We start from the raw sequence: 12,765 nt of genomic DNA, 5'->3' as shown, positions 1-12,765 counted from the left end.
TCTCGGCATGGGTGCGGGAGGAAGGGGAGCTCCGTGACTCCAGCCGGGGCTGCCCCCGGGGCGCGCGGGGGCCAACGGGGAACGGACAAACGGACGAACGGACCAACGGCCCCGGCGCTTCGGCAGCAGCAGCGGCAGCAGCAGCAGCGACTCTTAGCGACGCGCTCTCGCTCTTCCTCCTGCTCTTCTTCCTCCTCTCCCTGTCCCGGTGTCCCTGTCCCGGTGTCCCGCTGTCCCGGTGTCCCTGTCCCGGTGTCCCTCTCCCGGTGTCCCGCTGTCCTGGTGTCCCTGTCCCGTTCTCGGTCCCCCCTCCCCTTGCCGGCCCGGGCCATGGCCCCGGCCGTTCCCCTCTGCCGGGCGGGGCCGCCCCGTCCCCGGCCCTGGGCGGCCCTGGGCGGTCCCGCCCTCGCCCGGCTCCCGGCGCGCCGGCTGTGGCGCTGCTGGGGGCTCCTGTGGGGCGGGCTGTGGGACGGGCTGTGGCGCTGCTGGGCGCTCCTGTGGGGCGGGCTGTGGGCCGGGCTGTGGGACGGGCTGTGGGACGGGCTGTGGGGCGGGCTCGGCCTCGCCGCCCCTTGGCTCCGCCCGGCTCGAGCCCGGCGCCTGCCGGGGCCGGCGGGGAACGCGGGCGCCGCGGCCGCTGCCGCCTCCTCGGCGGGTTCCCCGGGCAGAGCTCCGCCGCCGCTGCCCGCTGCGGGTGGGGAAGCCCGGCCCGGGCCGCTCGAGGGGCGCTCGGGGGCCGTGCCGGGCCCCGGCCCGAACGCTGACGGCCACGTCTCGCCCGCACGGAAGGCGAAGGGGCCCCTGCAGAAGCGCTACCGGCTGGGTTCGCTGCTGGGCAGCGGCGGCTTCGGCCGCGTCTACGCGGGGACCCGTCTGGCGGACGGAGCCCCGGTGAGTGCAGGAGGAGGAGGAGGAGGAGGAGGAGGAGGAGGAGAGCGGGACGGGCGGCGAGCTCAACCCGCCGTCCCCCTTGGCTTGCAGGTGGCCATCAAAGCCGTGCCCCGGGATCTCATCCGGCGGTGGGGCGAGCTGGTGAGCGAGCGGGGCCAGCGGGAGAAAGCGGGGCGGGACGGGCGGGGACGAGCCGAGGCCCGGGAGGGTGGAAGCCGCCGGGACACCTGGAGGGAGAGTGGGCCTGTGGGCTCGGTGGGGGACGGGGAGCATCCAGGGCTGGCAGAGGGGTAGCAGGCAGACAGGCACGGCGTCAGCCCCACTGACGACCCCGTGGTCCCCCCGCAGCCCGACGGCACCCTGGCACCCCTGGAGATCGTGCTGCTGGACAAGGTGTCCAATGGCTTTCGTGGTGTCATCCAGCTCCTGGAGTGGTTCGAGCTCCCCAACAGTTTCTTGCTGGTGATGGAGCATCCGGAGCGCTCTCGGGACCTCTCTCGCTTAATCACGGCGTGGAGGTTCCTGCCGGAGGAGATGGCGTGGGGGCTGTTCCGCCAGGTGCTGCAGGCCGTGCGGCACTGCACCAGCTGCGGCGTCCTGCACCGGGACATCAAGCCCCACAACATCCTCCTCGACCTGGCCACCGGCGAAGCGAAGCTCCTTGACTTTGGATGTGCCACCTTCCTGCAGGACACGGTCTACACCCAGTTTGCAGGTGAGCCCACAGCCGGGGGATGCTCCTGGTGCCGGGCATCGCATGGCCATGCCCGGGTGTGGCACCGGAGATTGCCCCTTTTGCTGAGGGGGAATAGGATTAGTTCTTCAGCCGAGTTGCTTTTGGATGGGGCTGGGGGGTTATTGTGAGACGGGCCCTGGCCTTGGTGATAGCCTGTGCCACCCACCCTGTCCTGGGCTGGGTCTGGGGCAGGGGGGAGCCAGCCTGACCAAAACCATCATGAGGGTAGCAGAGAAGGGGGTCAGAACTGTGCACCAGCTGGCTTGGTGTGCAGGCGAGGAGGGGCTTGGGCTGCTCCTCTCGCCTTGTTTACCTTGGCTTATGATGAATTGTTGGGGGCAGTGCAGTGGGGCGGGGAGAAGGCATGGCTTTTCCCCACCACTGGCTGGGTTTTTCCCTTGCATGTAATGGTTGGGCCTTGCCAGAGCTTCTGCTGCCCTCTTGGACACCAGTGGCTTCTTCTGCAACCCCAAGTTTGTAACCAAGGGTCAGGGGCCGGTGAGAAGGCAGTGGGTCACAGCGTGTGCCACTGGGGCAGGCCCCACATTGCCAGGGATGCTGGGGTGAGGCTCTGGGAGCAGGCAGCATCCACCTGATGAACTCCATCTGTATTCCGTAGGAACACCGTCATACAGCCCGCCAGAGTGGATCTGCTTCAAACGCTACCGCGGCGAGGCGGCCACGATCTGGTCCCTGGGCATCCTGCTCTACCAGATGGTCTGCGGGAAGCACCCGTTCTGCAGAGGCACCAACACCATCTGGGACCAGCTCCCGTTCCCACCACGGGTCTCTCGAGGTGGATACCAATCTTTGTGGCACGGGGGGAATAACGGTGTTGGGAGAGGGCAGCGGCCTCACGAGGACGCCGCTCTTGAAGCTGTTTGTGTCCCATGGGTGGCTGGAGGAGGTGGCCTGTGTCCTGCCATCCTGCTCTCCTCCAAAAGGGAGAATCGATGGAGAAGTTTGGGCACAGCTCTGAGCACAGCCAGCACAGCCTGGGCACATGGACAGTGGGACAGAGGGGACAGGATCCTTCTCCAACTGACCGGCCATTTTCCCCCCAGGGTGCCAGCACCTTATCAGGTGGTGTTTGTCCATCCGCCCCTCGGACAGGCCATCATTGGAAGACCTTTTGTGCCATCCTTGGGTGCAGGGCATTCACCTGCTCTAGAAGACAGGAGAAATCCATGTGCTCACTTTGATCCAGGGGCCTGGCAAGTAACACCTCCACACATCTCTTGGCAATAAGAAGCAAAGAAAACCAGACTTTTTTGTCAGCCTGTAGCACTGAGGGGGGGTCATCACATGGGAACATGCACCTCTTTGTGCTGGAGCTGGGCTGCAGACCCGGTCTTCCAAGTGCTGGTGGCCACCATCCAACCTGGTTTTGCTCATCCTGCTTCACAGACAGCTGGGCCCTCGGCAGAACACTGACAGCCTGGTCTGGCCCCCAGGGAAGGAGAAGGGGCCTCTGGAGAAGCTGTGCCGGGTGGGGCTGCTGCTGGAGACATCGAGGACGACGTCAGGGATGACCAGCTCTTTGTTGTTGACCTGGACACTGGGGAGCTGAAGATGATGGACTTTGATTGTGGCCCCTTCCTCCAAGCCGTGCTCCACACGCCGTTTGCAGATGAGTCCACACCCGGGGGTGCTCCCGGCCGCGGGCATTGCTCAGCCTGGCTGGGCACCGAAGGTTCCCCCTTTGCTGGCGGGGAACCCGATGAATTCTTCAGCCGGCTGCCAAGCTGCTTCTTGGCAGGAGGGCGGGCGGGTGCTCTGGGCTGGGTGTGAAATGGGAGCCCGGCTCTGCCACCAGCCTCTGCCACTGCCCCTTTGCTGGGCAGGGCTGGGGCAGGGGCAGCCAGCCTGCCAAAAACAAACCCCCGTGGGGGAGCAAAGGTGGGGCTGCAGAACACCAGCTGCTTTGGGCTGCAGGCCAGGAAAGGCTTGGGCTGCCTTGGCTTAGGAGCCTTTCTGGGGGCACTGCAGCAGGGCAGGGAGAAGGCCTGGGTTTTCCTGAGCTGGAGGAGGTGGGGTTTTTCTTTGGCCTAGAGGGGTTGGGCCTTCCTCAGAACCCTGACTGAATGTTAACATTTTACCTTTTTTCTTGTTTCCACTTTTGGTTTGTAATCTCTTGTCATGAATTTGTTGTTTGTTTTTGAGGGAAGAGTTGGAGCTGGTGCCCAGTCCGGATTGGGAAGGGCTGGGACCATCCCTGGAGAGGATCTGACGTCCCCTCTGAGAAGGCTGAGGACATCCTTTGGGACACGCTCTTCTTCCAGCAGCAGATCTTGTGAGGTAGATGCTCATCTTGCCCATCTTCTCAGCAGGAGTGGGATAATGGCTTTGGGGAGATGGCAGCAGGCACATGAACATCTCGCTCTTGCAGCTGCTGAGCAGGTTGATCTCCTGGGCTTGGCTGGAGGAGGTGGCACCTGTGTTGAGTAATTTCTGAAATCCAATCGATCTGGGATGACCCCAAGTGACAGTTTAGTTTTCAGCTTGCTCGAGCTGTATCTCAGCTGTTCTCTGAACAGTTCTCTCCTCCACCTGCCTGTTACTTCCCAACTGCTCCCTCTTTTCCCTGCAATGAGTTCCCGGCTTGTCATGGTCTCCATCAAACCATTGATAGAAGAAATAGAAACTCTACTCCCAGTACCCCAGAGTGCCCAAATGAGGAACAATGTAATCCTGGAGAAGTCCTAGAGAATTAGATAAGGGATGTCCCAAACCAGCAGGATGTAAACTAAGCCCTGTGTACCCAGATAAAGGAAACACAATGGTGCTGTGCTGCTCAAGAACTGAGCAGCACAGATGACAGAGAAGGCCCAGAAGGACCAGAAAAGGACTTCCAATAGGGGTGTGACTATGTAAAGCAGAGTAATGAATATGTATTAAGTAAGCAAGGCTATCAAATGCACATGTAAACAGTGTGTGTAATAAAAAGCCCTGTCTGTCATTTGGCATGTTGGATTAGAGGAACTTTCCTCTGAGTGTCCAGCATGCTGAACAAAGAAGAATGCCCTTTTTAACATCTCCAAATTGGGGTTAAGAAGTTTGTTTCTGCTGCTTTTGGGTGTAATTTTTGGCCCCCCAGACAGGGCAACTCTGCCTGATCTCCCACAGATCTGAGGGATCTCTGGATCTTCATACCAGCACCAGGACTTTGCTGCAGAAGAGCACAGATCCCCAGCCCAGTCTGGGACACAGGTAAGATCCCACTGGATAATAAGGATATCTCTTTGGGAATCCTGCCCATGTCAAACGTGTGGATCTTTCAGCGCACTGGGGGGTTCTTTGGTATTTTGGGAATCCTGCTCACCTGAGACCTGTGGATCTTCCAGCCCTTTGGGTGGGTTATTTGGTATTTTGGAATTTGGTATTTGGTTTGTTTTATCAATCAATATTGTTGTGTTCTTATTTGTTTCTGTATTGTAACATTTTGGGTCTACTGTTTAGAGATGGGGAGTGGGCAATCTGAAGGGGGAATTGTGAAGAAGTCCCCACTTTGTTGCATTTTGCAATTTTGGATGAAGTTTGGCAGCCCCCCCAGAGGAACAGCTCCCAGGGAGAATTTAATGAAGTGTTGTAATCAATGGGTGGCTGTTCTGGAACATTGAATTCTAATCCACTGTTACAGTTGATGCTGTTTCAGAAGGGGAACAGAAGTGGAAGGAGGTTATGTCTGGTGATGTGTTTTTCACTTTGCAGAACCCTCTGAAGTGGCAGAAGGATTGTGGTGTGAATGCAGCGCCCTCAGAGCCCTCGGTGTGAGCCCAGAAAGGAAAATCAAGGGAAATGGTTAAAGCCTTGTTGTTCAGTGTGGAGCACAGGAGAACTTTGTTCTCATCGTCTCCCCGATAAGGAGGAGGACTCAGATCTTCTGGTTGGCCCCACGGGCAGGTTGAGTGGGGGAACAGATAATCAAGATGCAGAAACCAATCTTGCAGGGGAACTGGCATGTGAAGAGGCAGATTTAGCATGTCCAGAAGAAAAGGGAGAGAGAATGTGTCAGAGAGAGAGCAGAGAGCTTCAGTACAGCTGCAGGAAGAACTAGAGCTAAACAAGGAGGGGTGGGAGTGGCCCCCCTGTGTGATAGAACCCAGACTAAATGGCAAAAGCCTTCAAAATGATGATTCAAACCCAGGATCCGGGCTAGAAGGATCCTATGTTAGAAGTGTTGTTTGGTAGTAGGGAGAAAGCAATGGTTGTTAAAACCAGTCAGAGGTTCTTGGAAGAGCAGATTTTGGTGGGGAATATACAGAGTACATTGGACATTCCCTTTCCCACTGCAGATCCTGAATGGGATCCTAACATCCCTGTTTTTAGAGAAAGGTTCAATAGATACCTGCAGTGGATGTTGTCTGGAATGAAACATGCCAGGCCAAAGGCAGTGAACACATCAAAATCCTTTGCAATGAAGCAGGATCACAGGGAATAGCCTACTGAATTTTTAAATCATCTGGAAGAAACAGCACAAAAATATACTAATATCCATCCTGAAACACAGGGGGAAGGACTCAACTGGCCCCCATATTTGTGGGGCAGTCCTCAGATGTGGTTAGGAGGAAATGACAAAAAGCTGAGGGACGAGATCAAGATAATTTAGGGACATTGTTGGAGGTTGGGAGAATCAGCAGGAATCAACTCAGCAGGAAGGAGTTGCAGTTCTGGAAGAAATCCCAGAGGAAATGGTGCCCCCAGGGAGAGGAAGAGGATGAGAGCATGGGCAGCCTGCTTCAAACATCCCCCCCAGGAGACTTGGGATCAATCCCTGTGCATCCTGTAAGAAAGATGGACACTGGAAATGGGATTGTCCACAACTGAAACTTCAGAACCCTCCCAACCCTCTCCTGGCATCACTGAAGACGACTGAGGGGGCACCAGAGGATTCTCCCCCATCAGAACATCTGGTTCCAGCCAAGCTAAGTACAATTGGTTGTGGCTGTGGGAACTTGTTCCCCTGTCTTAAATAAGGGAAAATGAAACTCAAGTCACAATTCTGGAACAATTGTCTGGTGTGCCAGGGAAGTGGGAAACTGGGCCATTTTTAATGCTGTGGATTTGAAATTGGGAAAACAGTGGTTGGCTCCCCAGTGTTTGTATTTCCCCAATTCCCCAAAGCCTCTGCCTGGGAGAGATCTCTTGGAAAAATTAAATGCCACAATCCAATTGAAAAATGGTCAAATATAGGTTATTATTGCAGAGCCTAATTCTGTGGAAGATTCTAATTTTGCATGAGAGTCTCCAAAAGCAGAACTAATCCATCTGCCAACATCACTTGGGGATGCAGTGATTCCAATAGGATGGGCTGGAGAGGTGCCTCCATGATCCAAAAGAGCAGAACCCATGAGAATTGCAGTGAAACCTGGAGCAGGGTTGGTCAGGCCAAAGCAATAGCCTTTGAAAATGGAAAGTTGTGAGGGATTCTCACTCTTTGTAGAAAAACTGATGAAATTATGGTTATTAAAAGAATGTGAATCTAAATGGAATGCTCCAATTTTGCCAGTCAAGCAGGCAAATGGAAGGCTATGCCAGTTAGTCCAAGACCTCAGAGCTATAAATAATAGAGTAGAAGATATACAAGCAGTTGTAGGGAATCCTTACACTTTGCTGACTCCCCTAAATGAAAGTTTAATATGTTTCACAGTGTTAGATTTGAAAGCTGCCTTTTTCTGTCTCCCTTTGAGTTGTGAAAGTCAAGAGCTTTTTGCTTTCAAATGGGAAAATCCAAAGACAGGGAGGAAAACCCAACTGACTTTGGTGGTCCTCTTGCAGGGATTTAAAAATATCCCCCCAGTATTTGGAACTCAATTGGCAAAGGAACTGGAGGAATGGAAAAGTCAAAACCCTCTTGGAGCCTTATTCCAGTGTGTGGATATTTTGGTAGCCACTGATGCTGAGCAGCAATGTTGGGATCAGACACTGTGGGATTTCCTTGGACTGGGTGGATATGGGGTGTCCCAAACACAATGTGCAAGTAGTCCAGACCCCAGGAGCCTCCCTGGGCTTTGGAATTCTCCAAGGACAATGGAGGCTGGGCCAGGAACAAAAGAAGCAACTTGTCAACTGCCCCAGCCCCAGCAAAGGAAGCCCAGAGAAGGATTGCTTCCAGACTAGAGGAGAAGTGTGTTCGGGCAGAGCTGACTTAGGAGACAGCCCCTGGGAAAGTCCTGGTTGGGAATTGTTTCCCAGTGGGGGCAGCTTTGTCCAGCATGGAAAACAATTCTCTGGATGCACAGGAACTCCCCCCAGCAGGTCATGGAACTGGGGGCACTCCTCTGCAGTGCCTCAGCCCAGAAAGCAGAACCAATTGTGCTCACTCCAGCTTGGGGATTGAGTCAAGGAGAACAAGGTAATCCTTGGACTTGCTTGAAGATCTCCAGAAACCAACAGAGGCTGCTGTCCTGCATTGCAGAGTGCACCAAGAGGGGAAGGCCAAAGCAGAACTGGGGAATCATTTGGCCCAAAAGGCTGCCAAAGAGGCTGCAGAAAAAGGCACTTTAGAGAGTAAAGTTTTGTCTTTAATAACCCTGACAGAGATTCCTCTCCCAGTAGAAAAACATTAGTCTAGTGCTAAGGATTGTCAACTCACTGAAACCTTAGAGCAAAATTTGCTCCAGGAGGCTGGGCAGTTACCCCAGGTGGGCAAACAATAGTCCCTGAACCAATCTGGTGTGACCTGGTGGATGGGGAACATGAGGGTATTCCTTGGAGTGAAGCAAATCATTGAAACATCTGCACAAGTGGGTTATAAGTCCAAAACTGCCCCCAATTGTAGAAGCAGTGAGTCAGCAGTGTGGTGTGTGTAAGAGAAATGATCCAACCCCTGCCAATGCAGTGGGAATAGGTGATGTACAGTGTGGAAATGTTCCAGGTGAATGTTGGCAGATGGATTTGACTGAATTGCCCAGAAAAGGGGGCTGTAAAGATCTCCTAGTCTTGGGGGATACCTTCTCTGGGTGGCCAGAGGCTTTTCCTTGTTGCACTAAGAAGGTTTGGAAAGAGACTGCAATGCTGTTCAATGCAATCCTCCCTGTATTTGGGATGCCTTTGGGAATGTCATCAGACAGAGGTTCCCACTTGACTGCAGAAACAAAATGCTTCACTCTTGTTTTGCTCTTCTGAACACAGTTCAAACACTGTTGACATGGGAGGAAAATTTACATCTCTTTTTAGTGTCAAATGTGATCCAAGTGTTGCCTAAAAGTGTATGTATTAAGTAAGCAAGACTCTGTAATGAATCTGTAAACTGTGTGTGTAATGTAAAGCCCTGTCTGGCTGTCCCTGAAGTGCTGAGGCTGAACAACAGCCCCTGAGCCAAAGCTGAGCTCTAGATGAACCTTCCAACCTAATGGGCTGTGTCTCCATGTATCTGCTCATCAGCTCAAACTGGGTCTGTTTGTTGGTAAAAATGTGGTGTGATGGGACTCCACCTGTGTATCTGCTCCTGAACCAAACAGGTGTGCTTATTAGTCAGATCTGTTAGTCTGGGCTCATTAGTGAATCCTGTTTGTATCTGTTCATTAATGAAATATGTCTGATTGTCAGCAAAATGTGATCTTTATCCTTCTGTATCTGGAGAGTGGTCAAGGCCATGGCAGTCGATGTCTGGCCTTGTTTGGCAGCAGATGGGGCAGGGGGAGCCTTGGTTTGGGAGAAGTAGAACATTGTTCCCAATATTCTGCTCTGGCCAAATAAGGAACAATAGAATCTTAGAGAAGTCCTGGAGAATTGGATCAGGGCTGTAATTCAAGCAAACAGGATGTGAGCTGAGCTCTGGGGACCCAGAGAAGATCAAACCAAACATGCTGGTCTCTGTGGGGAAAAGCAGGGATGCTGAGAACCGAGGTCAAGAAGGGGACACCTGACTTTGGGGGGGCACCAGATGCCAAAAAACCCACCAGAGACCCCCAAAGAAGACCCCAAATGACCAAATAGGTACTTGCAATAAGGGATGTGACTGTGTAAAGCAAAGTAATGGACATGTGTTAAGTAAGGGGGAATATCCAATGCTCTGGAATCAGTGTGTGTAATCCCAAACCCTGCCTGTGTCCCTGAGCAGGCTGGATTAGAAGAACTCTCCTGCAGGCGTCCAGCATGCTGCCCTAAAGAATGCCTGCTTCTGAACACCCCAAACTGGGGTGAAGGGCTTGGGTTCTGCTGCTTGTGGGGATCATTTCTGGCCCCCAGGTGGGGCCCTGTGCCTGATCTCCCGTGGGTCTGAGGGATCTCTGGATCTTCACCCCAGCACCAGGACTTTCCTGGAGAAGAGCACAGATCCCTGGCCCAGTCTGGGATGTGGGGGAGATCCCACTGGATAATAAGGCATTCTTTTGGGGAATCCTGCTCATGTAAGATGTGTGGATCTTCCAGCACTTTGGGTGGGTTATTTGGTATTCCACAATTTGGTCTCTGGCTTTGTTTTATCCACTGATCATTGTTTTGTGTTTGTATTTGTCTCTGTACTGTAACATTTGCACAGGTGGGTTAGGGGTGCAAAACTGACCCAGTTGTACAAGCAGTGAGTCAGCAGTGTGGTGTGTGAGAGAAATGATCCAACCCCTGCCAGTGCAGTGGGAATAGGTGATGTACAGTGTGGAAATGTTCCAGGTGAATGTTGGCAGATGGATTTGACTGAACTGCCCAGAAAAGGGGGGTGTAAAGATCTCCTAGTCTTTGGGGATACCTTCTCTGAGTGGCCAGAGGTTTTTCCCTCGTGACACCAGCTGGGCTAGGGAAGTGAGTGGAATATCCAAGAATCCCTGGATTTGAGGTACATTTGGGAATGTCATCAGACAGAGGTTCCCACTTGATTGTAGAAGTGGTACAAGAAGTCAAATCATGGATGCATTATTCCAGAATTCCAAAGGCCAGAGCCCCTTGGGTAATTGAGAGGTCGTCTGAGAAGAAACAAAATGCTTTAGTCTTGTTTTGCTCTCCTGACAATAGTTAATTGGGTCTTGACTTGGGAGCAAAATTTACATCTCCTTTTAGTCTCAAATGTGACCCAAGTGTTGCCTCCAAGGGATTGCTGGGTGTGCACTCATTTACCTGAAAAGACAAGAAGCCATTCACCATTTCTGCCTCCCCTATTCTGGTAGAAATGATTCCTGGTCACTGGGTGAGCACTTGTGTTCACCAAAAAGTAGACCCAGCAGTTATTGTGCAAGTACCCCCCCATCTCTGACAATCCTGCCTGTGTCCAAAGCTGTGACCCCCACTAAAGGGACAGGAGACCTGGATTGTGTTAATGAAAGGGGCACGTTTGTGGGAAATCACCCCCAATGTCCTCAAACCCTTCCTGCTGGGGAAATGACTGATCCTTGGCCGGTCCCCAATGGAACAGGGTGGTGTTGGCTGTGTGGAAATAACACCTGTGAAGGGTTGCCCCAAAGCTGGAAGGGCATTTGTATTTCAGCTTGCATCATGACTCAGTGCTGTAGCTGTTCTAATGCCTCGAGCTGTAAAATGAAATAAAGCTCCTAAGGCACTCCATCCCTTCAGGAGCTTAGTCTGAAGAAAAGGAGGGATTTGATGTGGGATATAGAACACTGCTCCCAACATTTCTCTATGGCCAAGGAAGGAAAAGCATAATCTTGGAGAGGTCCTGGAGAATTGGATCGGGGATGTAACTAAGCAAACAGGATGGAAGCTGAGCTCTGTGCACCCAGAGAAGATCAAACCCAAACGTTACAGTCTTTGTGGTGAGAGGTAATGACACTGTGTCTGCTCAGAACCGAGGTCAAGAAGTGGACACTTCAACTTTGGGGGCACCAGATGCCAAAAAAACCCCACCAGAGACCCCTGCAGAAGACCCCAAAGGACCAACTAAGGACTTGCAATAGGGGGTGTGACTATGTAAAGCAAAGTAAGGGAGAATATCTAAGGAATAGAGAAACTGTGTGTGTGGTATAAAGCCCTGTCTGGCTGTCCCTGAAGTGCTGAGGCTGAACAACAGCCCCTGAGCCAAAGCTGAGCTCTAGATGAACCTTCCAACCTACTGGTCTATTTATCCATGTATTTGCTCCTTAGCTAAAACTGTGTATGTTTGTTGGTCAAAGATGTACTGTGTGCAAAGACTCCCCGTGTATCTGCCCATGAACAAAATAAATGTGCTTATTAGTAAGATCTGTGAGTCTCAGCTCATTAGTGAACGATATTTGTATGTGTTCATTAATCAAATCTTATGTCTGATTGTGAGCAAAATGTGATCTTTATCTTTCTGTCTTTAGAGAGTGGTCAAGGCCATGGCAGTGGATGTGTGGCCTTGTTTGGCAGGACATGGGGCAGGTTGACTGCCTTGGTTTTCCCCTTAAACCCTGGCCAGGTTCTGGGTGGAACCCAGGAGGAGAAGGGAGCCAGATGGTTTTGCCCACTCGTAGCTCTGTGAGCTTGTTTATCCAAGCCCAGAAAAGCTGGACCCCTCCCAGCAGAGCTGGAGCCCTCCCCTACGAGTGGACGCCCTGGGTAGGATTTCCCTTCCCCAGGAGGGGTTCTCCAACCCTTGGCTGCGACCGGGGCTCCCCCGCGGCCGTGCGGGCCTGGCTGAGGGGAACAGATGAGGGCAACTGGGCAGGGACTTTTCTACTCACTCCAGGCACTCTTGGTAGGAACGATGAGGTGCATTACTGAGCTCAGCCTTTTGTCATTCTTTGCTGCTTTGCACTGCAGTAAAATTACACACTTGTTCTCCAAAGTTGGTGTCTCTTGTGCTGACCCTCGTCGTGGGCAAAACAGTTCCCTGGGGCCCTGCAGTGTCACAATGGTCCCCTGATTCCATGGGACAACATTCCTAATGTACTGTCTAGACTAGAGGAAAATCACAGGAAGGGCCGTGGTTTGTTAGGACTTGCTTTGTCTGAATGAGCCCCGTGGGGCTTTTGGTGCTGAGTCCTTGAACCTCAGGTACTGAGGGGAGATTGCACAAACTTTTCCATTAGTCAGAGTCAGAAGGAGAACCCAAAATATCTCAAAGCATTAATGGGTCCCACTGAGGGCCATTCCCAATACAGGCTCCTCATGGACTCGCTGGAAGAGAGAATTGAAGGCCATGATTGCACAAAGCTCTCAAAGGCTCAGTTTCCAAAGGAAGTACCAAAGCTCCTTAAAAAACCTGGAGTACCTACTGACAGAGC

At 52.8% G+C, this 12,765-nt stretch overlaps 1 protein-coding gene across 1 annotated transcript in view; it reads left to right on the top strand.

The window, feature by feature from the left end:
- The first annotated feature begins 330 nt into the window (after positions 1 to 330).
- The window catches only part of LOC127462881 (serine/threonine-protein kinase pim-1-like), a 194,383-nt gene continuing 181,948 nt past the window's right edge, over positions 331 to 12,765 (top strand). The window contains exons 1-7 of the mRNA XM_051771816.1: positions 331 to 1,032; positions 1,240 to 1,606; positions 2,247 to 2,423; positions 2,692 to 2,845; positions 3,035 to 3,925; positions 4,725 to 4,837; positions 5,339 to 7,278. Of these exons, the coding sequence (XP_051627776.1) occupies positions 331 to 1,032; positions 1,240 to 1,606; positions 2,247 to 2,423; positions 2,692 to 2,798 (1,353 nt within the window). The 3' untranslated portion in view covers positions 2,799 to 2,845; positions 3,035 to 3,925; positions 4,725 to 4,837; positions 5,339 to 7,278. The remainder of the gene's footprint in view (positions 1,033 to 1,239; positions 1,607 to 2,246; positions 2,424 to 2,691; positions 2,846 to 3,034; positions 3,926 to 4,724; positions 4,838 to 5,338; positions 7,279 to 12,765) is intronic.

Source organism: Manacus candei, unplaced genomic scaffold (assembly GCF_025592945.1).
Source record: "Manacus candei isolate 608988 ecotype Guabito, Panama unplaced genomic scaffold, ASM2559294v1 h1tg000142l, whole genome shotgun sequence".
NCBI classification, from domain to species: domain Eukaryota; kingdom Metazoa; phylum Chordata; class Aves; order Passeriformes; family Pipridae; genus Manacus; species Manacus candei.
This window is presented reverse-complemented; position numbering and strand designations above follow the sequence as displayed.